Source organism: Bos indicus, chromosome 18 (assembly GCF_029378745.1).
Source record: "Bos indicus isolate NIAB-ARS_2022 breed Sahiwal x Tharparkar chromosome 18, NIAB-ARS_B.indTharparkar_mat_pri_1.0, whole genome shotgun sequence".
NCBI lineage: Eukaryota > Metazoa > Chordata > Mammalia > Artiodactyla > Bovidae > Bos > Bos indicus.
The window spans coordinates 36,445,313-36,470,790 of record NC_091777.1 but is presented as its reverse complement, the minus strand read 5'-3'; the positions used below and the strand labels follow the sequence as shown (position 1 = coordinate 36,470,790).

Here is a 25,478-nt window from a genome sequence, read left to right as displayed (position 1 = left end):
ATGATGTTCCAAGGAAGTAATTCATATTGCCTAGAAAGCTCGGTGTTCGTAAATGCATGGTGTGTGGTTGCTGGGACTAAGCAATCCTCCATTCATACATACATCCTGGGCTCCCCCTGCCAATGACGATGTGCTGAGATTCAGGGACTAAAGCTGGATCTAGGCCAGACTCCACACACAAACCAGTGGTCTCCTTTAGGTATCCTGGAACCAAGTCTTTATAAACTTCCGTAACAGTTATGTTGCACTCAACTGATTACAATTCATGCCATTCTTGCAAACAGTCCACTATGGGGATCCCCAAACAAAAGCAAAAAGAGTTTCTGATAGGCTTCCCAGATAAGAAGCCAATCAGTGGAGGAGGTTCTGAGTAGAATTACTGACAACATAGGCATGTCTTGGCATTGTGTGTGCACGAAGGACTAAGTGGTGAACATCACAGAAAAGGTATTTCTGAACAGTACAGAAGTCTTGGGAGGACAGATCTGCTACAGAATAACCCATCGTGTTTCATGTGTGATAAATGCACTGGGCTAGACATCCCACATTTCTGACCCCACACACATTTTTCCTGCAGAGGATTATGAAGGATGTTTCGGAGCTGCATGACGTTATCCAGGATGAGACAAAAAGGATAGCTCCTGCTACCTGGCATGCAGAGAAACCAGTAAGAAAGGATTACTATATCAACACCAACCCTTACCACTCCTCCCCATGATTCATCATTAGGATGGAAAAATCTGCTTATCCTGGGGGCAGGGGCTCTTTCATGAAAGGTGTCAATTTCCACAGTTGCTCCCAAGTTTATCTGTACTACTGGTGCCAGCGAATGAACAAAGATTCTGGAAATTCCTTTAGCACAGTCCATGGGAGATTTTAAGGGATATTAATGACTAGAGTGGGCTCCTGACGTTTACCTCATGCTTTACTGATGGAAAAGCACCATAGAGCCAAAACTGTTAATTTTTTATGATGAAAATTTCCTTGGCACACAAAATGATCTGCTATATGCTGATTCCCTTAACTGATTTAAAGGCAAATTTTATGGCAAGAGATAAATGGATTCATACTTTAGAGTAAAATTAAATTGGGGGATTTTTTTTTCTCTATGGTTCTGTATTGTTTTCCCATTGATCAAATCAATATAGGAAGCTTGGTGCAGTGCTTTCCCATGGGAGGATCATGAAAAGCACAGCAGGAAGACTTAATAAATTCTATGAAACTGACCATATTTCCTGAAATATGATACTTGGGAAAAGGAAAGAAGTCATTAGTAGTTCTACTATTTACAACTTTGGTTGTAAGCTTCCAACAAGCTGCTTTAAATAAGTATGACAAATTTGCATATGTCTTGCTGCCTCTTATATTCAACTCCTGAGTGCTTGTTAAATATTTGTGCATCTGATTTATTTTAAAACTTATTTTAAAGCCCTGAATTCCAAAATATCTTTTCAGCGGCAAGACCATGGGGCCAAAGATCCAGAAGACCTGCATTTTCCACCCAGCTTTACTGTTATAAACTGTATCAGGCTTGCAAACCACTTCACATCTTTGGCTTTCAGTTTCATCTGTACAAGGAAGAGGCTGGACCAGCTGATTTAATTCTTTGAACGGTGAATTCCTGGAGGTGAAACTGGTTTCCATGGTAAATTTAATCTAAGAGCTGCAGTTGAATTCATTTGTCAAGCAATTTAAAAATGAGTTTTGGTCATCACTGTGGGAGTTTTATTTATTAAAAAAGGCTGTAAACACTGAGAGTTACAAATTAAATTGTTGAAAGTTGGTGATTCCCTGCATACATATATTCAAAAGCTTTACAAAGTCCAATATATAGGCATGTCATTTCTAACAGATTATATAAGACATCTGTAGTTGTTTTCACATGTATGTAATCAGATCTGAGAATGTGGCATTTAAAAAAAAAAAAACACTGCTAGTACAAAGATTTCTCAACACACAATGCGTACAAGCATACACACCTGCACGCATGTGTGCGTGCACACACACACAATTCATTATATCCTCAAGCTTCCTCTCCAGTAAGAATCTCCTGATACTGAATAATATTTTAACTAAAGCTTTCTTCGTATTTCTTAATGTCAAGGGTCCTAGAGTTTATTTCGTGTATGAATTCTCATATGTTTAGTAAGAGCTGAGCTTCGACTGAAGTTTTTCCCACATTCCTTACAAGCATAGGGTTTTTCTCCAGTATGGATCCTCTGATGATCATGCAGATTGGTTTTCTTTCGGAAAGCTCGCCCACATTCATTACATTCATAGGGTTTTTCTCCAGTATGAGTTCTCTCATGCTGAATGAGGGATGAACTCTGACTGAAGGCTTTCCCACAGTCGATACATTCATAGGGTTTCTCTCCAGTGTGGGTTCTCTCATGTTGAGTTAGTGATGAGCGTCGACTGAAAGCTTCTCCACATTCATTACATTCATAGGGTTTTTCCCCAGTATGAATTCTGTGATGCTCTATGAAACTCGTACTCCTTTTGAAAGCTTTTCCACATACATTACATTGATAGGGTTTCTCACCAGGATGAGAAATGGGTTGTTGACTGAAGGCCTGTTCACAATCATAGGGGTTCTTGTCTCCAGTGTGGATCCTCTGATGGTCAGAGAAGTCTGCAATGTGACTGAAATCTTCCCCACAGGCATTGCAATGATAGGACTTCACTTCAGGGACATTGCTTTCATCTTGAGTAAGAGATGAGCTGTGCTTGAAATCTATGCTGTAGTTATTGCTTTGGTAAGGTTTGCCTCTCTTATGAATCCTCATGTGTTTGTAAAGGGATGGGCTCTGACCAAAAGCTCTCCCACATATGCTACATTCGAAAGGTTTCTCTCCTGTATGTGTCCTCTCGTGTTGGACAAGAGAAGAACATCGACTAAAAGCTTTCCCACATTCCTTACATTGGAAGGGTTTCTCTCCACTATGTGTAACCTCATGCTGAGTGAGGGATGTGCCGTGCCTAAACGACCTCCCACACAAATTACATCGATAAGGTTTTTCTCCTGTGTGAATTCTCTGGTGCTGAACGAGAGAGGAGCTGCGCTGGAAGGCTTTTCCACAAAGACTACACTGATAGGGTTTCTCTCCAGTATGAGCATTCTCATGCTGACCTAGGGAGGAGCTATGCCTGAAGGCCTTCCCACACACATTACATTCAAAGGGTTTCTCTCCAGTGTGAATTCTCTGATGCTCAGTAAGTTGTGTCTTCCAGAGGAAGGTTTTCCCACAGTCAGTACATTCATGGTGCTTCTTTCCAGGATAAATTCCCTGATCTGTACCGTTGGGGAAAGCTCCATCTCCTTTATGAGTTTTCTCATGTTTAGTCAGAGATGATCTGTGAATAAATGCTTTTCTACATTTATTGCATTTATAAGGTTTCTTTTTTGCAAGGATATTATTCTGATTAAGTAAGTCTAAATTATGTCCCAAATTGCTCCCAAGTGTATCACATTCACTAGATCCTGGAGGAATGTTCAGTTGTGTAATCAGGTCTGTGTTCAATCTACAGTTTTCACCAAATGTATTTTGCTCACAAGTTTCCTCTGGTGTGATTATCTTCTTCTGGGTGGATGAATCTGGCCCCAGATGTCTCTTCCAGTTTTCCTTATGCCTTTCTAACTGGCCACTAAGGTCCCAAGCATCTTCTCCCGTGGTATGTGAGAGCTCATCTGTGCTAAGGGATACTTTAGATATACTCTGCTGCAGATGTGAAGATTTGGCTTCAGGCCTGGTCTTCCAGTCTGAAAGAAACCCAAAGTGCAAACATCCCCTATTCCCCTCTGTTAAAACAAACTGCTATAGTAGAAATGAAAAGACAGCAATTACATATCACTTTGTTTTGAAATTAGTCCAATAACTTCAAAAGAAGACCCTGAATGGAGAAAGGAAGAGTGGAGAGAGATGACAGAGCTATCATTGCAGAGCTATCATGAAGGATAAGTCCAGAATGAGAAAGCCCACATAGGGAATAAGGGAACCAGTTAGCATGAGAGAGTTAGGCACAGATACAAACAGAATAGGATCATAGTCTTTCATGCAGAGTCCTATCTGCTATTCATGCTCTTTGTCCATTTTACAAACTGCCATGGAATCTATCTTCCTAATACATTCATTTCATAATTTCTTTCAAGTCATTTCTGAAGCTTCAGATCTTCAAACCTTGCTGAGAAAATATGTAGCCAGTGAACTAACTGAAATGATTCTTTGACATAACTGGAGATAGAGGGCTATACTTCCCAAGCAGATAAAAAAGTAATATTTCAAGAGGCAAATCATCCTTGCCCTTACAACTAGAGCTGTGGTTTTAGTCTATCTGAGTTCTGATTTTACATTAATCACCTCTCTTAACCAAAAACAAAAAAATTGACCTTTAAACCTTTGTTTAACCTCTGAATACTAACAGCAGAAATTAATTACTGTCTAGGTTCTAAGAATGGTAATCTTTTAAAAACTAAGGGGAGGGAGGTTTCTGGAATGCGGGAGATGTTCCGTATCAAAAGAAGTTTGGGTTAGACAGGACAATGCATTTGTCAAAGTGAAATAAATGGTGCTTATAAGAGGTGTAAATTTCACTGTAATGTTTTTAAAAAAAAAAAAAAAAAAAGAACTATGAACAAATATTGAACTCCAGTCAACTATATACATGCTGAAGTATACAGGGGTGAAATGTACTCATGTCTGCAACTCACTAGGAAATGCATCAAAAGAAAGACAGATTAACAGATGGATAAAGATACGTGATAAAGCAAATATAATAGGTTACTATATAACAACAGGTTAACAATTATAGCATCATGGTGGTAGTATACAGTGTTCACTGTATAATCTTTTCAACTTCTCAAATGTTTGAAAATTTTCATATAAACATTAAAAGGGGAAAAAAAGAACCAGTAACTAAAGAATCCTAAATTCCCAAATTCCTTACCCTGGAACAAGACTCAATTCTAAATTCCTGAAGACAGAGAATACTTTGCATTCCTTTTAGAATATTTCTCAGTGGGACATTCAAGAAATGTTTGGTGAAATTAATGAATGAGAAAGTTCTTTCCCCAGCAAGATTCCATAACAATCAATAATTTTCTGACTGCCTTCAATATGCTCTGCAACACAGAGGGAAGATATTTAGAAACATAATAAATAGACACTCCAGGAGCTTAAAAATCTAAGAATAAAAACAAGACAATCTTTTGATGACTTAAAAAAAAAAAACCAATAGATGGCATGTAGTAAATTTGATTTTGTGTGGTAGAGATTACATAAATGGTATTTGTGACCAGGGAAGAAAGAAACAAGTATATTAGCATATATTAGGTTTTATGATTGAGAGAGACCTTGACTTTATAGATGGCTTTGGACAGAGAGAAACTATTATCTAATGAGGGAAATTATATGCTTCTTACAGAGAACATCGGAAAGTATGTAGGGGTGAAATGTACTCAGGTCTGTAACTTCAAAAAGAAATTCAGCCTAGTGGAGCTCTCTTTGGCAGGAATAGAAAGATATTACTGGAAGGTATGATGGGGACCTTTAAATCAAGGGAGTTTCTGCTTCCTATAATGAGGTAAAAGGTTCTTTCAGAGAATGGTAGTTTATGAGATAAAGCATTAAAATCCAACATGGTCCATGACGTGATGAATAAACAAAATGTGATATATCCATACAATGCAATATTACTCAGCAATACAAAGGAATGAAGTTCTGATACATGCTGCAACATGAATGAACCTTAAGCTAAGTGGAAGAAGCCAATCACAAAGGGCTACATATTATGATTCCATTTATAGAAAATGTCTAGAATAGGCAAATCCATAGAGACAAAAAGTAGCTTAATGGTTGCCAGGAGCTGGGGGGAATGAGGAGTAGAAAGTGACTGCTGATGGGTATAAGATTTCTTTTTGGAGATATTGAAAATGTTCTGCTTAATTAGATAGTGGTGATGGCTGCACAACTCTGTATTTATCCCAAAACAACCATTGAAATGTACACTTTTAAAGGGAGAATTTTATGGTATGTCAATTATACCTCAATTAAACTATGATTTTAAAAACCCAATATGGATTACAAAAAGATAGAGTGAGCAATTTCAACTGGGAATTATAGTAATCTAAATCTGAGGTGTGGTTTAAGATGTCACCAGTCCAATTTAAAAGGCAGGAAAATCTAAGATATTTCTCAAAGGAGGAAAATAACTTGGATTGAAAGAAAAAGACTAGACTGACTGTGGTTTCTGGCCTGAGGGACTGGCAATCTGATAATTCCTAATGGGCAAGAGGAGAAATGGGTAATAGGTAAGGTAGCAAAATGTGCTGACTGGGGATGCAAGATGATTAACTTAGACTTTACATCTTTAATAAGAACTCTGTGGGACTTGCATTGGAGGGGTCCTGTGGGAAGGGAAGAGAAAAAAAAAAAAGTAACCAGGGTATAAGTAAGGACAATTCTGAGTCTATAGCACAGAATAAAGACTTGTAACTATCAGAAGGCAGGCACCCTTTTATAGAGAAGTAATATAGAATGGGCTTCCCAGGTAGCTCAGCTGGTAAAGAATCCACCTGCAATGTAGGAGACACTGGTTTGATTCTTGGGTCTGGAGAGTTCCCCTGGAGAAGGGATAAGTTTACACACTCCAGTATTCTTGGACTTCCTTGGTGGCTCAGACAGTAAAGAATCTGCCATGCAATGTGGGATACCTCGGTTTGATCCCTGGGTTGGGAAGATGCCCTGGAGGAGGGCATGGCAACCCAGTATTCCATGGCATTCCAGTATTCTTGCCTGGAGAATCCCCATGAACAGAGGAGCCTGGAGGGCTACAGTCCATGGGTTAGGAAAGAGTCGGACATGACTGAGCAACTAAGGACAATATAGAAAGAATGGAGAGGAAGCCAGAAGGCAGGCTCCTAATCCTAAAGACAGATTCACTAGGAGGGAAAAGCAAGAAAAGCCAAAGACCTAAAGCCAAGAAGCACTGAACAAGTGGGGAAGTCAGGAGAGAAGGATACTCTAGGAACTTTGGAGGGTAGAAATGAATCAGATGGGCAGGAGTGCAGGACAAGAGGAAGATAGCATTGCTCCCCAGACAGGTGGAACAGGAGTGTAGTCAGGGAAAGAAGTCTGGAGGGAGGGAGAATCAAGATTATGGGTATTCCTACAAGTCTGGGGCATCGACAGTGAAAGCAGCAAGATGAAACAAAGAGGAGACATGGGAGTTCAATTAATGTCTGAATGAGTAAGAAGAGAGATCTCCAAACAATGCAGGGACACTGAGGATACTAGAGGAGAAAATGATCCAGAAGTAGTGTTACAAGACAGGGAGAGATGGCATTCTGACTAAGACAAAGGGCTACTTTCAAAAAGGAAAAAGGGGTACCTTTTCCTCTGAGACCTATCAACAGCAACACGCCCTACTGGAGAAGGGAGACACACAAAGGTGTCATCCAGGAGACAGTGCAGCTCTTCTACAGATGGAGGAGCTCCCAAGGCAGCAAAGTGAAGGCCTCCCTCTCCCTCAGCTGTGCGACATTCGGCACTGATTCTTGGATTCTCCCTCATTTACCTGGACAGACAGGTCGTTGGATTTCTCCCTCTGCTATCCATGGTTCTTCTCCTTGCTCCAATTTGAAGATCACCTCTGGCTTGGAAACTTGATATCCTGCTCATAGGTAAACACATAAGATTTGGTTGTTTATGCAAGTTGACAAAAGAACCCTCTAAAAGTCAGAACTAGGACTTATCCTCAGCAACTCTGAAGGGAAAAAAAAAAGGTGCAATTTGAGGAGTCATGCAATCAAATGGCCTATTTCTGGTTCCTATTTACCTAAAAAGCAGGCTCAGAAACCCATAAAGCTGGGTCTCAACAAGATGAACAAACTGTAACCCTGAACACCCTGCTCACAGTCACCCAAACTATGAGCCCCACAACCTGATCTTCTGAGAAAGGGAAGACCTGCCAATACATAGACAAGAAGATGTGGTCCTTACCAAGAGAAACCAAGTGGCTATAGTTCTCCAACATCACATCCCTGTACAAGCGCCTCTGAGCAGCATCCACGTGGTGCCATTCTTCTTGGGTGAAGTTCACAGCTACATCCTTAAATGTCAGTGATTCCTGTAGGAACACATTCTTGCTCAAGTAGGGATCAATCCCACAAATGTTCCCATGGCAATACTGGGAACCTACTATAGGGTCTATCAAAAAAGGTGATCACATGTTTGATATCCTGAGGGGGCAAAGTGGGTTAAATATACTAGTTGTTACACAATTTTATAGAGAATCTAATATGGCACGCAGGAAAGTCATGAGGGGCAATATATTCCACAATCCTGTACGCCTACTTAGCTTTCATCTTGTTCCCTTCAAAGCCAAGTCTGTCTACATTATCACCAATTCCTCACTGCCCATGCACTGTCTTTGCTACAAAACCCAAATACAGCAGGGAATAAAAAGTGACTGCACCCCTTCACCCCCATTGCCAATCCCTCTAAACTCCCTACAAGTAACTACTATTAACAGTTTGGTGTATATACTAAGCCGTCCCTTTCCATGCTTCCTTCACCCTCTCCCCTCCCCCACACAGTCTTGTTTTATGAACTATCATTTATATTGTTCTACATCCTGCTTTTTAGATTTAGCTATGCATCTTGAAAGTCTTCCCTTAGTGCTTTGTATACTTTCACCTCATTACTTTCAATTGCTTCACAGCACTCCAGAGTGCATTTGGAGTACCATCACACACCCATCACCTAAAACTCACAGTACTCCACTGTGCTAAGAATAAGATTCAAGCTCGCCCCATCCCTCACTGGGCTCTGGCCCTGCTGACCTTGCTGACCCCTGAACACATTAAGCTTCTTCCCACCCTGAGCGCTGGATTGCCACATGGCTGACAACCAGTCACTAGTCCTTTAGGTCTCACATCCAGAATTGCCACCTGAGAAAAGGTGTCTCACCACCTCCTTCTCATTTACTACGCATCATATTACCATGCTTAATTTTCCTCCTAGCACAGACAAGTATCTCTCACTGTCCAAATTCCTGCCACCTGAACTTTAACTCAGGAACGAAACAGATGCAGATTTAAAAGGATGCTTGTACTTCTAGTAATTATCTGGAATTTCTTATTAGCTTTTCTGTCTCCCTGACTGCACACTCTGTGAGAATAGGGACTTTACCATCTTATTCAGTTATATGCCCCTCAAGTGCCTAAAGTAATACCCAGCAAATAGTGGATGCTGAAAAAAATACTTGGTGAATGAATAAATGGACAAATTCCTTTTGGATATTTGTATTAATTCCAATATTTTGCTATTACAAGCATCACTGCAATACATCCTTTGAGCAAATATGCTAGAATTTCTGTAGGCTGGCTAGCTAGAATTAGAAATGCCAGATCAGAGGTATTTTGCAAGCTATACTCCCCTCCAGTCACTCCTTCCTTACCCCCCACTGAAACCAGGCTGGCTAAGGACTCCCATGCCTCTGAATAGTCAAGTTCTGTTGTTCATGTGTTGATTTCTGTCTTGCCTCACCAAGCCTTGTTAAGACACCTGTCATCATGCTCAATATGAAATACGTCCTTTGGTCTTGGTGAAACCGATTTCTACCTCAAGAAGTACATAATAAAGTATGTAAAGACGATCAGCAGTAAAGCAAAGCCATGAGATTGCTGGAGCAGTGAGGGAAAGTTACATGGTTTCTGCCTGATTTCATGCCCTCCCTGTGTGCTGAGCTATAACTGAACCTAAGGAGTTCTTAGGTTCCTGGAAGACATCATCCTCTCCCCACCCTCCTGTCCATCTGTCCCTTGCTAATTACATTTCACACTTTGGAGGTAGATTAGCACATCTTCACAGAGGTCTTCTATCTCCCAACAGAAGGTCAATCCCCATATGATGTGCTTTAAGCCGCTCTGCAAATCCACAACTATTTAAACAGACCTAGTAATCTATTTAATCCTTGTTACCACCCTTATGGCAGAAAGCGAAGAAGAACTAAAAAGCCTCTTGATGAAAGTGAAAGAGGAGAGTGAAAAAGCTGGCTTAAAACTCAACATTCAGAAGACTAAGATCATGGCATCCGGTCCCATCACTTCATGGCAAATAGATGGGGAAACAATGGAAACAGTGACAGACTTTATTTTTCTGGGCTCCAAAATCACTGCAGATGGTGACTGCAGCCATGAAATTAAAAGACTCTTGCTCCTTGGAAGAGAAGCTATGACCAACCTAGACAGCATATTAAAAAGCAGAGACATTACTTTACCAACAAGTGTCTGTCTAGTCAAAGCTATGGCTTTCCAGTAGTCCTGTAGGGATGTAAGAGTTGGACTATAAAGAAAGCTGAGCACTGAAGAACTGATGCTTTTGAACTGTGGTGTTGGAGAAGCCTCTTGAGAGTCCCTTGGACTGCAAGGAGATCCAACCAGTCCATCCTAAAGGAAATCAGTTCTGAATACTCATTGAAAGGACTGATGCTGAAGCTGAAACTCCAATACTTTGGCCACCTGATGCAAAGAACCAACTCACTGGAAAAGACCCTGATGCTGGGAAAGACTGAAGGCAGGAGGAGAAGGGGAAGACAGAGGATGAGATGGTTGGGTGGCATCACCGACGCGACAGACATGAGTCTGAGCAGGCTCCGGGAGTTGGTGATGCGCAGGGAAGCCTTGCGTGCTGCAGTCCATGGGGTCGCAGAGTCGCACATGACTGAGCAACTGAACTTCCTAGTTAGATGGTGGGCATTATGAGAGCAGGGGCCATATTTTTTTTCTTTTTTTAACTCTAAAATACCAGTGTCCAGTAAGTATCTGACCCAACACTAAATATCTGTTTCCGGACTAAGCTGAGCCTTAAGGAGACGGCTGAGATCTGAATTTTAGAGAAAAGGGAGTGGCCCCCATCTCCTAGTGACTGAGGTGCACAATCACATTCATAAACAACAATGGTTCCTCCCTATCATATCTCTGCTCAACACTGTGGCTGTGTCTCCACAAGAACAGTGAAGGGCTGAAAATGTGGTAGATTTTTCTGACAGAGGTCAGGGATCTGACTGTGCCAGGCAAGATGATGCTAGATTAAAAAAGAAAAGACACTAGATATGTATTAGGTACCTGGCTTTACCATATGCACTGTGGTAGAATAAAAATGCAAATGAAAAACACTGCAGTCTTTGAATAGGTTTCAGTTTATTTTAAAATGTGTTATTTATTACTGTGTATTGTGAGGTACACAGTAATAATACACAGTGAAGTGAGGTGCTACCAATGTTCTGGGCACAGAAGAGAAACTTTAAGGAAGCTTATGTACTGGGCCTCGAGGGGTAAGTACCATTAGGAGGGGAGAAGAAAGAATGGGAATCCAGTCCTGGGATTGACAAATGAGAGAAGGGAGGCTGGTCTTGGGATACAGATGACCAGCAGGGAAAAGGTTTGGATCAAAGCAGACATTTTAAGTTAGGTTGTGAGAAGTAACACCTTTCCATTCCTACTCTGTCCTCTAAACATATAGCCCCTGTGGTTTAGGAACAGAGTTGCCAACCAACCTGTATTCCTTTGCTTAACTGGTTCCCTATGTTTAATGCATGGACTCTTGACTTTATTCTGCTTCCCCAAATAGGCTGAATGAATAGTAAAGTATGTGCTGACCAGTAACATATGTCTAGTCCATGCCACTCATCACTTCTTGCCCTGGTTGGACAGCTAACCTGTTCTACTACTCATGGTTTCACCAATTCTTTCCTATGTACTATCAGAGTCACTTCTCTAAAACACACATTTGATCATACATACAAACCCTTCATGTCTTCCCACTTTTCCCAATACTTACTGCCCTCACTCAGCACATGCCACCATCATCTCTTACCTGGATCACTGCTACAATCTCCTACCTTGTCCCGCCTTTTCCACTCATGCCCCACCCATCTCAAGTCTGTTTTCCATATAACAGCTAGACTCATCTTCTTAAAACCTTTCAGAGCAGGTCATTCCTTTGCTTAAAAGCCTCTGATGGCATCCCAATTCACCCCAAGTAAAAGTCAGTCTCTACAGTAGCTACACAGTCCTTCACAATCCGCCCCCACGCCCCGTCTCCCTGCCTTCATCCTAAACCTCATCTCCAACCTACTGCTCTCTTACCTTCACTCACCCCACCCTCCTAACAACAACTGGAACACAACACACATGCTTCCACCTTCAGGTCTTTGCTTTGCCTGTTCCTTGACTTGGAAGTCTCTTCCTGCAGATATGCACACGGCTCCCCACTCAGTTTCTTCAGCTTTTTGTTCAAATGTCACTTCACCAAAGCAACCTTCCCTGACCACATCATATAAAATAGCCCCCCCCCCCCCCAATCCTCAACTGTCATTCTGTTCTTTTCCCTTTTCATAGTCCTTATACCTGATACGTGACATTTTCATTTGTTTACAGGCTGCATCCCACAGCAGAATATAAATTCCAGGAGTGTAGGAATATTACCTATTTTCTCTATAGCTAATAAATATTTAATAAACTTTCCTTGAGATTAAAAGTTGGACTCCTTGCTGTGAGCTCCTGAGCCCTTCCTAAGTCCTCACCTAATCCCACAGCCTCAGCTTTGGCTTCTCTTTCCCTTGCGCACCATGGTTCAGTGTGGAGAACATTTACACCTCCTTGACACAAAACGATCTCTTTCTCTTGTGCAAGTTCTGCTTCAAAAGGCTGGTCTTCCCTTCTCTGCCTGACTAACACTCTCACCAAGACTCAGTCAAGTTCTCCCCTTGAGGCTCTATTCCTACCTACAGCTCTGGGTTAAGTCCACCCCCACCACAGCTCCCTCCCTGGGTTTCTCTTCAGCACAGCTCGTAAGACTACATAAATTACAGTGACTGTTACCTAATTGTTCAGTGGTCTTCTAGGGGGTCAAGTTCTTTGTCTTAGGAACCTTCAAATCTTCAGAGGCCAGAACCATTTCCGGACATAAGGACAGTCAAGAGTTTGCAAGATTAAATCGGTAAAAAGAGCCTTGGTGTGAGTCAGCCACTAAGAATTAGATCAGCTTTAGGGCATTCTAATGCAAGTCACACCTCAGACTGTAATGATCCAAAGATGCCTTACAAACACTGCTTATCCTTCTTCCAGATATAACTGGAACTCATAATCAATAAGTTTTAAAAATTAACAAGGAGTATTAAATATTCCCCTTCCTCATGCTGACATAAAGAGGACCTTGGCCAAAAGATGGAGCCCAAAGCAAAGAACTGGAAACAGCACATGCTAAGTTGAGAAGGCCCAATGTCATGGGCCCCTAAAAGGCTCCACAACTAATAAATGTGTAGTTTCCTTAGGCAAATCACACACATCTCCTGGAGATCCAATTTTCTCATCTATGACACAGACTCCCTGAACTGAAGAAATACGAGTTCTACCAGCAAAAGGGTGAAAGAGTATATCCAGAAAGGACATTTACAACTGTAAAGCGACAGGTTCCTCCAACTATACCCTACCAACCCTGTAGGAGAACTCCCCTAAAACTAATACTCAGGAAACTTTGTAGTTTTAAAACTTTGCAAAGCTGAAAACCAGAGTCTGGCAGCTAATGAGTAAAAATAATCTTAATTATTTGTTATATATTTTAAAATATTATATTTATACTATATGTGATCTTTATTATATTTAATAGAAAATGTAGTATTTAATTAGGTATATTATATACAATTGGCCACACAATGCCCTAACGCTCTAGATCTATGCTGTCTAATACAGTATCCACTAGCCACATGTGAATACTGAATACTTGTAATGTGGCTAGCCCAAATTAGGACATGCAGTTAAGTGTGAAACAATGGATTTCAAAGACTTAGTACAAAAAAAAAAAAGTAAAACATGTCATTAACCATTTTAAAACGTTGATTCATGTAGAAATGGTAAGATTTTGGCTATATTAGTTTAAATAGTATACATTACTAAAATTAACTTCACCCGTTTTCTTAACATTGTGGCTACTAGAAAATTTTAAATTATCCATGTAGCTTGTATTATGTTTGTTTTGGATAACACTGTTCTAAATTGTTCTAGATCTCCACCTCAGGTCATTCTCTCTAGGTGACTGAATCATCTTTCTAATTTTGCATCCTGCCATACATCCCATGCTTTCCACAAGTGGACTCTTTGCTCTGACTATATTATTACTCTTTCACGTTTCCTTGCCTTTGCACATCCTGTTCTGACCATTGTTTATTTTCTTCCCTCAGATCTAGACGAAAAATTCTGAGTCATCCTTCTAGAACTAGTTCAACAGTCTCTTCCTTTCTGAAGCTTTTCCAGATCCCGCATCCTCCCCCTGCCACCTCTGGTATTTGGTCTCTATCTCCATTTCAGAACTGTACCTATATTTTCATGTTTTTCTCCCTCAACAATTTCTCAGACTTTTCACTTCAGTATTTTCAAAACTATGTATGTTGGAATTTTCCAGAATCACATGGGCAAATTACAAAAATTGGCCAAGCGTGAAGGGCCCTACCAGGCAACATTTAAAAGCCCCTCATGTGATACATCATAAAAAAGCAACAATTAACATTTATTGAGCATTCACCCACACGTCCTCTCACTAAATTTTCTCACTGACTCCTTACTGCCAGCCCACAGGAAGCAGGCACCTTCTCCTGACTGGTTCTGAAGGGCGACTCTGGCTAAGAATACCACCTGGCATAGAGCAGGCATTCCAAAAATGTCTGCTGAGTAAATGAAAAGGGTCTGGGTAGTTCTTACCAAAGGAAAATGAGGAGTTATTTTGAGGGTTAAAAAATATAAAAATTAGTGAATTCTGATCTTGAATTATAAAAAGCAGGGGTAAATGGCAAAATGTTGGCATTAATAGCCAAATCTAAAAGCTGGCTCCTCTGAAATACTGGCCAAACAGAAAAATCTCTGACAAATCTAGTGAGAGAAGAAATAAAAATAAATAAAATTTTAAATAAGGAGATACAAATGTCTATTGCTCAGGCATATACAAACTAAGGAAGATTTTTAGCAAGAAGACCCACCAGCAAGATTTTCTGATGTCCAGATAGACAAAGAAAGATACCTTGGTTTTGGTGATATGTATAGAACAGGAGCCTGCCAGTAGAATTTTTTTTGAATAATCCTGAGGCAGACTAATTTTGAGTGGCCTGTTCTGAAATGATGGATCAAAGGGGCAATGCAGGTCGCCTTGAATGCGACTACTAGGTATAGTGGAAATGAGTATGGAACACAGTTTCTGCACTACCAGTGTTTAACAGTTCGGCCAAACGTCATCCTGCTGTGAAGAGATTTATAGCACCCAACTTTACTTTTCCAGATAATTAACGGGTTTCATATGCGATAAAATGTTTTTCTTTTTTTTGAAAAGCAGAATATTTATATACAAACATATACACTAGATGGAGCTTTAAAAACACAAATAGATTCTACCACGGGGTAAGATATAGTAGTTTGCAGCGGACCAGAACAACAACAAAAGCACTCACAAAAAGCATCTAGTTAAATGCAACTTATTGGTGTAAAAACAGAGAAGGCTAGAATGTTAAAATTCAGGAGAGAAGTAAATGACAGAAAGGATATGGGAAAATATAGTTGTTTTTCCTGGGGGCACTCGCCGATTTTGGCTACAGGAAGGAAACTGAATATTGAGCTTGTCTCAAGCAGAGGGCTATAGCTTGCGGGGGTCACAGGTGAGGGTTAAGGGAGATTAGAAACCAGGGAATGGCAGAATTTTGGCAATCAAGGCTGGAGTGAAAATTTTTTAAACATAAGTGGCTTCAAACACAGCCAGTCTCTTGAAATTTTCAGAATACTGACACAGGGCAGGAACTTGAAAAATCTAAGCTGAAAAACAGTATTGGGGGAAAAAAATGAACAGAATTCATGAACTGCCAGTAGAACAGACTCTTGGAGAACACAACATGCTATCAATAAAAGCACAAGGTCATCCCAGAGGTAGATTGTATCTTATCAAAACTGCAAATAATCCATGACTCATATTTAAAAATCTACCTAGAAGGAAAACTCAGAAACAGATGTCTTCACTCACTGTAGTTATTCTAAACGTTTAAAAAAGAAAGAATACCAAACCTTTATAAACTTTACAAGAGAAAGGAAGGTGGGACCTTTCCTGTTCATTTTATGAGGCCAGTACAACCTCAACAACAAAACCTTTAAGACATTTCAGTAAACTAAAGTTATAGATCGCTTATCTTATGAATTTAGATGCAAAATCCTAAAATCAAAAAAAAAATTCCAGCCATATCAATGGAAAATATACCTTGACTAAATGATGTTTATTAGAGAAATCAAAGGATGGATTTAATATTTAAAATTCAACTGACTTAGCCTTCTACTCCTCTTTATCTCAGATTCTCCTTTCTCCCTTGCATTTTGTACATTTCTCTTCTGCCTTCCCTTCTCAGAGTTGAAGAGTCAGAACAGCCCTGCCTTGGAAGATGAGAAAGGTGGTGTGGCAATGTACCCACCTGCATCAAGAGTGCTGAGGGCAGGTGGAAGAAATGGTTAGCATGGCTGAGATACCAGTAACACTGAGCAGATAAGTAAATGTATTGAGAATGTTGAGAGCCTGGTTTCTCACTGCTGGAAAAAATTATCTAATAAAACTGAAAGGACAGAAGCTAGGAAAACCACCTGGAGTACTGGACTGGAAAGTAACTCAAAATTTTAAATACACAGAAATAGTTATATTAAAAAAAATAAGGGGATAAACCAATAAAATACCCAACAATGTGTTAAGAAATGTGAAAGATCTTAGTGAAGTGGGTAATTTTAAAATCCTAGGCCACCAATGTTGACAGAAAAAAGGAGAGACAGTAATTGAGGAAGAAATAGAGAAAGTCATCCTTGCTATAAAAAGCCTGGATCCAAATATTTTATAGGTAAATTATTTCAAAAGACAGAACTGAAAAGCAATCAAAATGTTTCTACAAATTAACTGTGAGCATGCCACCAAAACCTGCCAAAGAGCCAGCTCTTGCTCTGAGGGTTGCGTTACTTAAGAACACAGATGTAATTTTAAAAAAAATTGTTTTAATCATCTATTGTAACCAATGGGATTTTATCTCAGTATTAATAGTAGAAGCATTAGAAGCAATTTAAATGTTCTATGAGAAATGGTTAATTTTGGCATATATTTTAAGCAATATAAAACAGCCTTAAAAATGATTTAAAAAATGAAAGATTCTCTCAAAAATTATACTTAATGTTTAAGGGAAGTGTTCAAGGGAAAAACATATATAGGGAGAAAAGAAGGAAATTCATGAGAATAAATAATGAAGTGCTAAAAGAATTTTTTACTAAAAAGCCTGTATTAAATATATGCTCACACACTTTGATAAAATGTATTTTAATAAAGGTAATAGAAGTCACAGAAAATTCAGGAAAACAATTTTATTTTTGAAATGTGTCTTAGAGGAATAGGTTTTGACATACTAACACTGTCTTAAAAACAAATTTCTTAAGACTGTTCAGTGAAAGTCACACTGTTTCATGCAGTTACTTTATCAAAAAATGAGCATCACCACAAATGGAAAAATTACATTTTTGTTATGTGAAGAGAAGAAAATGCAGAAAGTATAAAATGACTTCTTAGGGTTAAGTGATTATTAATGTTCATTCACGAGACACCCACTTAAAGCATGTGTACTCTGGAGCAAAGGATGAAAGAAGTCAGGTGGTCCTACTGCACAAAAGCAGGAAGCCCCATACAGAGATAGATGGGTAAGCACATCACTCCATGACCTAAGAGAGCACTATGACAAGTATGCACAGTGCACAGGAGAGGCACTTGATCTTACCCAGGGGAAGTAGGGTCTGAATTGAAGCTTAAAGACCAGCACAGTCAGCTCGGGAAGAGATTAAGAAAGGGGGCCTCCACACAGAGGGAGCCTGAATATCCCTGACCACAAATATCCTGATCTGGTTCAGCAAGTGGCTTGGTTTCCCTGGAACACTGTGTCTGAGTTGCAGTGACTTGAGACAGCTTTTGCTGGGTCTGTTCATCCTGATGACCAAGCCAGAGCTCTCTTGGGATCTAAAGTCAACAGACACCAGGGCCTGGTCCCTTTGCATTGCCTCCCCTTCAAGATACAACACCGAGAAACCTGGTCGCCACAAGCAGCTTTTGCTTATAAAACCTTCCTCATTTCCTACTTTTCCGGTGGCTTCAATTTTAAGAATGGTAAACAGCTTTTCAAAATCCTAACTAAAAACACAGTACATATATAATGAAAAAAAAAAATGCATAGTGTTTACACAGCTATAGTTATTAACAATTTATACATAGATCCCCAAGATTTGGGGGTATCTCACCTGACCCATCTCTGCTCCCACTGCCCTCCCACCATAGGGCGACTTCAATTGTTTGTTAGCCAAGACCTGGGAGAAGGTCTTACCTGCAGGAGCCCCAACTTTCAAACTCTTGCTCCTGCACATCATTCACAGCAATCTTTAATTGTACAGTTTCCAGCTCAAAAACTTGGGCTCAAGCTACAACAGTCTCCTCGCAGCTCCTTGAACACACCAGACACACATCCCACTGTTTTTCCAGACCTGAATGTTAACTCCCATACTTCCTTCCATTCATTCATTCATACAGTCATTGAGCAAATAGTTAATGAACCAACCCCTATGATATGTTAGGACACTTTTCTAGGCAACTGGGAAACATTAGTAAACAAAAAGCAGAGACCATTACAAATTTTGTTCCCTCATGTATCCCAACCACCTAGAAAAGTGTCTTGGGCTTCCCTCATGGCTCAGCTAGTCAAGAATCCACCTGCAATGCGGGAGACCTGGGTTTGATCTCTGGGTTGGGAAGATCTCCAACAGAAGGGAAAGGCTACACTCCAGTATTCTGGCCTGGAGAATTCCATGGTCTGTATAGTCCATGGGGTTGCAAAGAGTTGAATACAACTGAGCGACTTTCACTTCACTTCTTCAGAAAAGTGTCTTAACACAACATAGGGGTTCAGTGACTATCTGCTGAATGAATGAATGGATTACCAAGGCCAAAAAGAAAAAAGCCCAAAATCCCTTGTATTCTCATCTTCCCACACCGACTGTCATACAGGACAATGGTTTCAGGTGTAGGCCCCTCATCTTCTTGCCTCCCAACCTGTGTTCCCAGATGCTCAGTTGTGTCAGACTCTTTTCGACTCCATGAATGGTAGCCTGCCAGGCTCATCTGTCCACAGGATTCTACAGGCAAGAACACACTGGACTAGGTTGCCATTTCCTTCTGCAGGGGATCTTCCCAACGCAGGGATAAAACCCACATCTCCTGTATTGGCAGGTGGATTTTTTTTTTTTAACTGCTGAGCCACCTGGGAAGCTCCCCAACCCCTGACCACAGTCAGTCAGCTCTACTCCCATTACCTATATTTTTACTTGCTTCGAGCCTGCTCCTATTCAAAGATGCAATCTTCATTGAATCTTTCCCACAGGCACACTTTCCTCTCCCTTCTGCACTTACAGCAGGCTCTGGATCTCTGCAGCAACACTTGACACCACCTTTCTAGTGCTATACTTCTACATGAGGCTGTCTTTCCCTATTAAATTAACTTCCCGGATAAGTAGTCACATGACTCACTATTCAACTTTTGTACTCTTAACAGAAGCAGAAGATATTAAGAAGAGGTGGCAAGAATACACAGAAGAACTGTACAAAAAAGATCTTCATGACCCAGATAATCACGATGGTGTGATCACTCACCTAGAGCCAGACATCCTGGAATGTGAAGTCAAGTGGGCCTTAGGACGCATCACTACGAACAAAGCTAGTGGAGGTGATGGAATTCCAGTTGAGCTATTTCAAATCCTGGGAAGATGATGCTGTGAAAGTGCTGCACTCAACTTGCCAGGAAATTTGGAAAACTCAGCAGTGGCCACAGGACTAGAAAAGGTCAGTGTTCATTCCAATCCCAAAGAAAGGCAATGTCAAAGAATGCTCAAACTACCGCACAATTGCACTCATCTCACACGCTAAATGCTCAAAATTCTCCAAGGCAGGCTTCAGCAATACGTGAACTGTGAACTTCCAGATGTTCAAGCTGGTGTTAGAAAAGGCAGAGGAATCAGAGATCAAATTGCCAACATCCGCCGGATCATCGAAAAAGCAAGAGAGTTCCAGAAAAACATCTATTTCTGCTTTATTGACTATGCCAAAGCCTTTGACTGTGTGGATCACAAGAAACTGTGGAAAATTCTTCAAGAGATGGGAATACCAGACCACCTGACCTACCTCTTGAGAAACCTATATGCAGGTCAGGAAAGCAACACTTAGAACTGAACATGGAACAACAGACTGGTTCCAAATAGGAAAAGGAGTACGTCGAGGCTGTATATTGTCACCCTGTTTATTTAATTTCTATGCAGAGTACATCAAGAGAAACGCTGGGCTGGAAGAAGCACAAGCTGGAATCAAGGTTGCCGGGAGAAATATCAATAACCTCAGATATGCAGATGACATCACCCTTATGGCAGAAAATGAAGAGGAACTAAAAAGCTTCTTGATGAAAGTGAAAGAGGAGAGTGAAAAAGTTTGCTTAAAGCTCAACATTCAGAAAACGAAGATCATGGCATCCAGTCCCATCACTTCATGGCAAATAGATGGGGAAACAGTGGAAACAGTGTCAGACTTTATTTTTTTGGGGCTCCAAAATCACTGCAGATGGTGACTGCAGCCATGAAATTAAAAACTGCCTACTCCTTGGAAGGACGGTTATGACCCACCTAGATAGCATATTGAAAAGCAGAGACATCACTTTGCCAACAAAGGTCCAGTCAAGGCTGTGGTTTTTCCTGTGGTCATATATGGATGTGAGAGTTGGATTGTGAAGAAAGCTGAGCACCAAAGAAATGATGCTTTTGAACTGTGGTGTTGGAGAAGACACTTGAGAGTCCCCTGGACTTCAAGGAGATCCAACCAGTCCATTCTGAAGGAGATCAGCCCTGGGATTTCTTTGGAAGGAATGATGCTAAAGCTGAAACTCCAGTACTTTGGCCACCTCATGCGAAGAGTTGACTCATTGGGAAAGACTCTGATGCTGGGAGGGATTGGGGGCAGGAGGAGAAGGGGACGACAGAGGATGAGATGGCTGGATGGCATCACCGACTTGATGGACCTGAGTTTGAGTGAACTCGGGGAGTTGGTGATGGACAGGGGGGCCTGGAGTGCTGCAATTTATGGGGTCGCAAAGAGTTGGACACGACTGAGCGACTGAACTGAAGGGCCATGCTCAAAGAAAGAGAACCACTGACATTGGGAAATTTCTGCCTAAAAAGCTCCATTTGTAGGGCCAGTGTTCTGTCATGTCCTGTCCTCTGTCTAGTCATCAACTGCAGCCTGAGGTAGGTAACCCAAGTGAACACTGTCAGGCCGTTCTATGAGAATACAGCTGAACCAGAGTGCTTTAGGGAACACAGGCTTAAAAGTGAAGTTTAAAGAGGTCTCTAAGTTCACTGCTTGGAACACAGATCCATTTTCACCATCAAAACGTAATCCTACCCCCAGCGGGGAAATGATAATCACCTCCATGATGTGTCAAGTATGTTAAGTCATCTGAATTCTCACAAGCTACTGAGAAAACACTTTATATGGAAAGGTGCTGATGAAGTGATTTCCTCTGGCTCTCCTCAAACCAAGTAACTGGTTTGTTCTAGTTTTGTTACTTGTCTTACTCCTGAAGGCTCACTCATTAAAAAGAAAACATGTAACAAGAAGTAAAATAATATAAAGGCATGATATACTGTGTTTAATTTACTGTAAACTGCTTTTAAAGAACATCAGTAATTTTTATCTGCTTCGACTGTCTCCTGCCCTAGCAACTAGAATTTGTGATTTTTTTCCCCCTTAACTGTAGGAGAGTGTGGATTAAAACACCAACTGAACCTTGTTATATTTTCACGGATAGACTCTATGTAATTCAATGGGTAAGCTCAGAGTTGGGATGCTTCTAGAAAGTGCCTCCTCTCTCACAAGAATAAATAGGTTCACAAATCAGTATCATATTAATTAAGTCGAAGGCTGGACATCCTGGGACGTGCATTACTATACCTGTTAGAGCAGAAAAGAACACGAAAAGCTATGGGACAATCTTCCTTTGTTGTTTCCCTCCTTGCCTGGGAAGAGACCATCTCCAGCCTCTTCCTAAGCAACTCCAGACCAGGCTTCTCTGGCACCTGGGTCAGAAGCTGGGGCTCCTCTCTCCTTCACTCACAGTCACTTTCCCCTCTACAGTTTTCTATCCTGTCACCCCACCCTCCAGATTCCTAATCCAAAGAGTTCAAGGAATTGGCTTGGCACTCGGGAGTCTCAACACTGGCACTCCCCAACACGTCCACTCTCAACTCCTCCCACAAGACCACCCCTCCCTGGTCCCCTCCTTCCCACAATGCAGGGCCCCTTCGGAGAAGCCCGCTCCGCCCAGCTCTGGACACTCTGGTTTCGCAAGGCTAGGAGGCTCCGAGGAGGCGAAAGAGCCGGGAAGGGGATTCGCTCCAGTGGAGAACAATGACCGCTCCAAATACACCCCGGGGTAGCGACGGGCTGCTCACCTGGTGCCTGGCCGTCGGAGGCCTCGGGGCCATCCCTGGGTCGCCGGGCAGGGCTCCCAGGGACAGGGTCTGGGGAGAGAGAAGAGGGCCCACTCAGCCGGCTGTGACCGCCGACTCCACCGCGGCCCGCCCGCCTCCGCCCCCGAGCCACTTCTCCAGAGTAGAGAGGTGGGGAAGCGCGCGGGCCCCGCGTGGGCCTGCCTTCCCCAAAATGAAAGGCTCGCCGCCGGCCTGACACTCTCCTCCGGCCACGCCCAGTACCACCCGCGGGACCGTGGGCGCGGTTGCGCGCACGCACGCCAAGCCCGTGGGAGGGGCCGCCCCGACCGGCGCACTCGAAATCACCGCCTGCTGGGGCTCCGGACTTCGCGGCCTCGGGCCCATACGGTGCTCCGGCCGGCTCCTTCCACTGCGGGCCTAGTTCTCGGCAATTCTGAAGCGCTCGGGGCGGCCCAAAGCGGCCTTAGCCGCACCGCGTCTGGACAATGGCCCCAGCGGCCCGTTAGAGCGGGAGGTGCGCCTGCGCACGCGGAGCCTAGCTCCCTCCACCCCCGGCCGTGGCGGGCGCGCGACTACACTTCCCAGAGGCGCCCGCGCCTGGGTCCCACCGAGGCTGCCGGGGAGGACGCGCGTTTTCAGAGGCGCCCAGGTGGGGACTGCTGTCAGGGCCCAACGGGGCAGAGAGTGGAGCTTGAGTACTCCTGCGTCCGAGTAACAATCACCGAGTGTCTTCTCTGTGCCAGGGGCGTGTTGCTCGTGGCAGGATACTGCGATAAATCGGGCAGGAAATATCCTGCTTTTGGAAAGCGAGCGTGCACTCCTGTGGACTAGGCAGTAAAACGTAAATATATCAACAAGACAATTTCACTTACTGACTTCAGCCATAGGAATGAGACAGTGGAGGGCACGGGGCAACATTGTCTCTTCTGTGCCGTCTTCACTCGTGGGTCAGTGCTGAAGGCTTGGACACGGACTCCCCAGACCACATATACTACGACTAAAATACTTGATGAAATAGTTGGTACTAGAGAAGGAAAGAACAGAAAGCCTTCAGATGAATCCCCTGGTAGCCTCCTGAACAGTATTAAAAAACAAACTGTACTGTGGTTCTTGTGGTTAAGTCACTAAGTCCTGTACGACTGTTGCCAGCCCATAGACTGCAGCCCATAGGCGCCTCTGTCCATGGGATTTTCCAGGCAAGAAGAATACTGGAATGGATGGTCATTGCCTTCTCCAGGAGATCTTCCAGACCCAGGGATCCAACCGGGGTTTCCTAAGTTGAAGGTGGATCCTTTACTTGACTGAGCCACCAGGGAATTACAATATTCAATCAGTTCAGTCGCTCAGCCGTCTCCATCTCTTTAGGACCCCATGGACTGCAGCACGCCAGGCTTCCCTGTGCATCAACAACTGGCGCCTACTCAAATCCATGTCCATTGAGTTGGTGATGCCATCCAGCCATCTCATCCTTTGTGGTCCCCTTCTCCTCCTGCCTTCAATCTTTCTGAGCATCAGGGTCTTTTCAAATGAGTGAGTTCTTCACATTAGGTGGCCAAAGTATTGGCGTTTCAGCTTCAGCATCAGTCCTTCCAATGAATATTCAGGGCTGATTTCCTTTAGGATGGACTGGTTGGATCTCCTTTTAGTCCAAGGGACTCTGAAGAGTCTTCCCCAGAACCACAGTTTGAAAGCATCAATTCTTTGGTGCTCAGCCTTCTTTATGGTTCAACTCTCACATCTGTACATGACTACTGGAAAAACCATAGTTTCGACTATATGGACCTTTGTTGGCAAAGTGATGTCTCTGCTTTTTTAATACGCTAAGTTTGTCATAGCTTTTCTTCCAAGGAGCAAGCATCTTTTAATTTCATGGCTGCAGTCACCATCTGGAGTGATTTTGGAGCCCAAAAAAATAAAGTCGGCCGCTATTTCCACTGTTTCCCTATTTGTTTGCCATGAAGTGATGGGACCGGATGCCATGATCTTAGTTTTCTGAATGTGGAGTTTTAAGTTAACTTTTTCACTCTCCACTTTCACTTTCATCAAGAGACTCTTTAGTTCTTTTTCCCTTTCTGCCATAAGGGTGCTGTCATTTGCATATCTGAGGTTATTGATATTTCTCCCAGCAATCTTGATTCCAGCCTATGCTTCAACTAGCCAGCATTTCTCATGATGTACTCTTCATATAAGTTAAATAAGCAGGGTGACAATATACAGCCTTGAGGTACTCCTTTTCCTATTTGGAACCAGTCTGTTGTTCCATGTCCAGTTCTAACTGTTGCTTCCTGACCTGCATACAGATTTCTCAGGAGGCAGGTCAGGTGGTCTGGTATTCCCATCTGGTGAAGAATTTTCCAGCGTTGTGGTCCACACAGTCAAAGGCTTTGGCATAGTCAATAAAGCAGAAGCAGATGTTTTTCTGGAACTCTCTTGCTTTTTCAATGATTCAGCGTATGTTGGCAATTTGATCTCTGGTTCCTCTGCCTTTTTAAATCCAGGTTGAACATCTAGAAGTTCATGGTTCATGTACTGTTAAAGCCTGGCTTGGAGAATTTTGAGCATTACTTTACTAGCACGTAAGATGCGTGCAGTCGTGTGGTAGTCTAAGCATTCTTTGGCATTGCCTTTCTTTGGGATTAGAATGAAAACAGACCTTTTCTAGTCCTGTGGCCACTGCTGAGTTTTCCAAATTTGCTGGCATATTGAGTGCAGCACTTTCACAGCATCACCTTTTAGGATTTGAAATAGCTCAACTGGAATTCCATCACCTCCACTAGCTTTGTTTGTAATGATGCTTCCTAAGGCCCATTTGACTCTGCATTCCAAGATGTCTGGCTCTAGGTGAGTGATCATACCATTGTGGTTATCTGGGTCATGAAGATCTTTT

At 42.2% G+C, this 25,478-nt stretch overlaps 2 protein-coding genes across 9 annotated transcripts in view; both read right to left on the bottom strand.

Moving 5' to 3' along the window:
* CDH3 (cadherin 3) overlaps nucleotides 1–8,041 on the bottom strand; it is a 139,320-nt gene extending 131,279 nt beyond the window's left edge. For 3 of the 5 annotated variants that reach the window (XM_070771946.1, XM_070771942.1, XM_070771943.1), the window contains exons 1-2: nucleotides 7,998–8,041; nucleotides 7,573–7,668 (exon numbers count right to left, since the gene is read on the bottom strand). In XM_070771946.1, the coding sequence (XP_070628047.1) occupies nucleotides 7,573–7,613 (41 nt within the window). In that variant the 5' untranslated portion in view covers nucleotides 7,614–7,668; nucleotides 7,998–8,041. Of the gene's footprint in view, nucleotides 1–7,572; nucleotides 7,669–7,997 lie in introns of those variants that run through there. The other 2 variants (XM_070771944.1, XM_070771945.1) reach the window with 1 other exon arrangement.
* The window catches only part of ZFP90 (ZFP90 zinc finger protein), a 97,754-nt gene continuing 74,194 nt past the window's right edge, over nucleotides 1,919–25,478 (bottom strand). The window contains exons 4-8 of one of the 4 annotated variants that reach the window (XM_070771958.1): nucleotides 23,464–23,615; nucleotides 22,592–22,660; nucleotides 7,998–8,124; nucleotides 7,573–7,668; nucleotides 1,919–3,760 (exon numbers count right to left, since the gene is read on the bottom strand). In XM_070771958.1, the coding sequence (XP_070628059.1) occupies nucleotides 2,109–3,760; nucleotides 7,573–7,668; nucleotides 7,998–8,124; nucleotides 22,592–22,624 (1,908 nt within the window). In that variant the 5' untranslated portion in view covers nucleotides 22,625–22,660; nucleotides 23,464–23,615 and the 3' untranslated portion in view covers nucleotides 1,919–2,108. Of the gene's footprint in view, nucleotides 3,761–7,572; nucleotides 7,669–7,997; nucleotides 8,125–22,591; nucleotides 22,661–22,926; nucleotides 23,139–23,463; nucleotides 23,676–25,478 lie in introns of those variants that run through there. The other 3 variants (XM_070771959.1, XM_019979403.2, XM_070771957.1) reach the window with 3 other exon arrangements.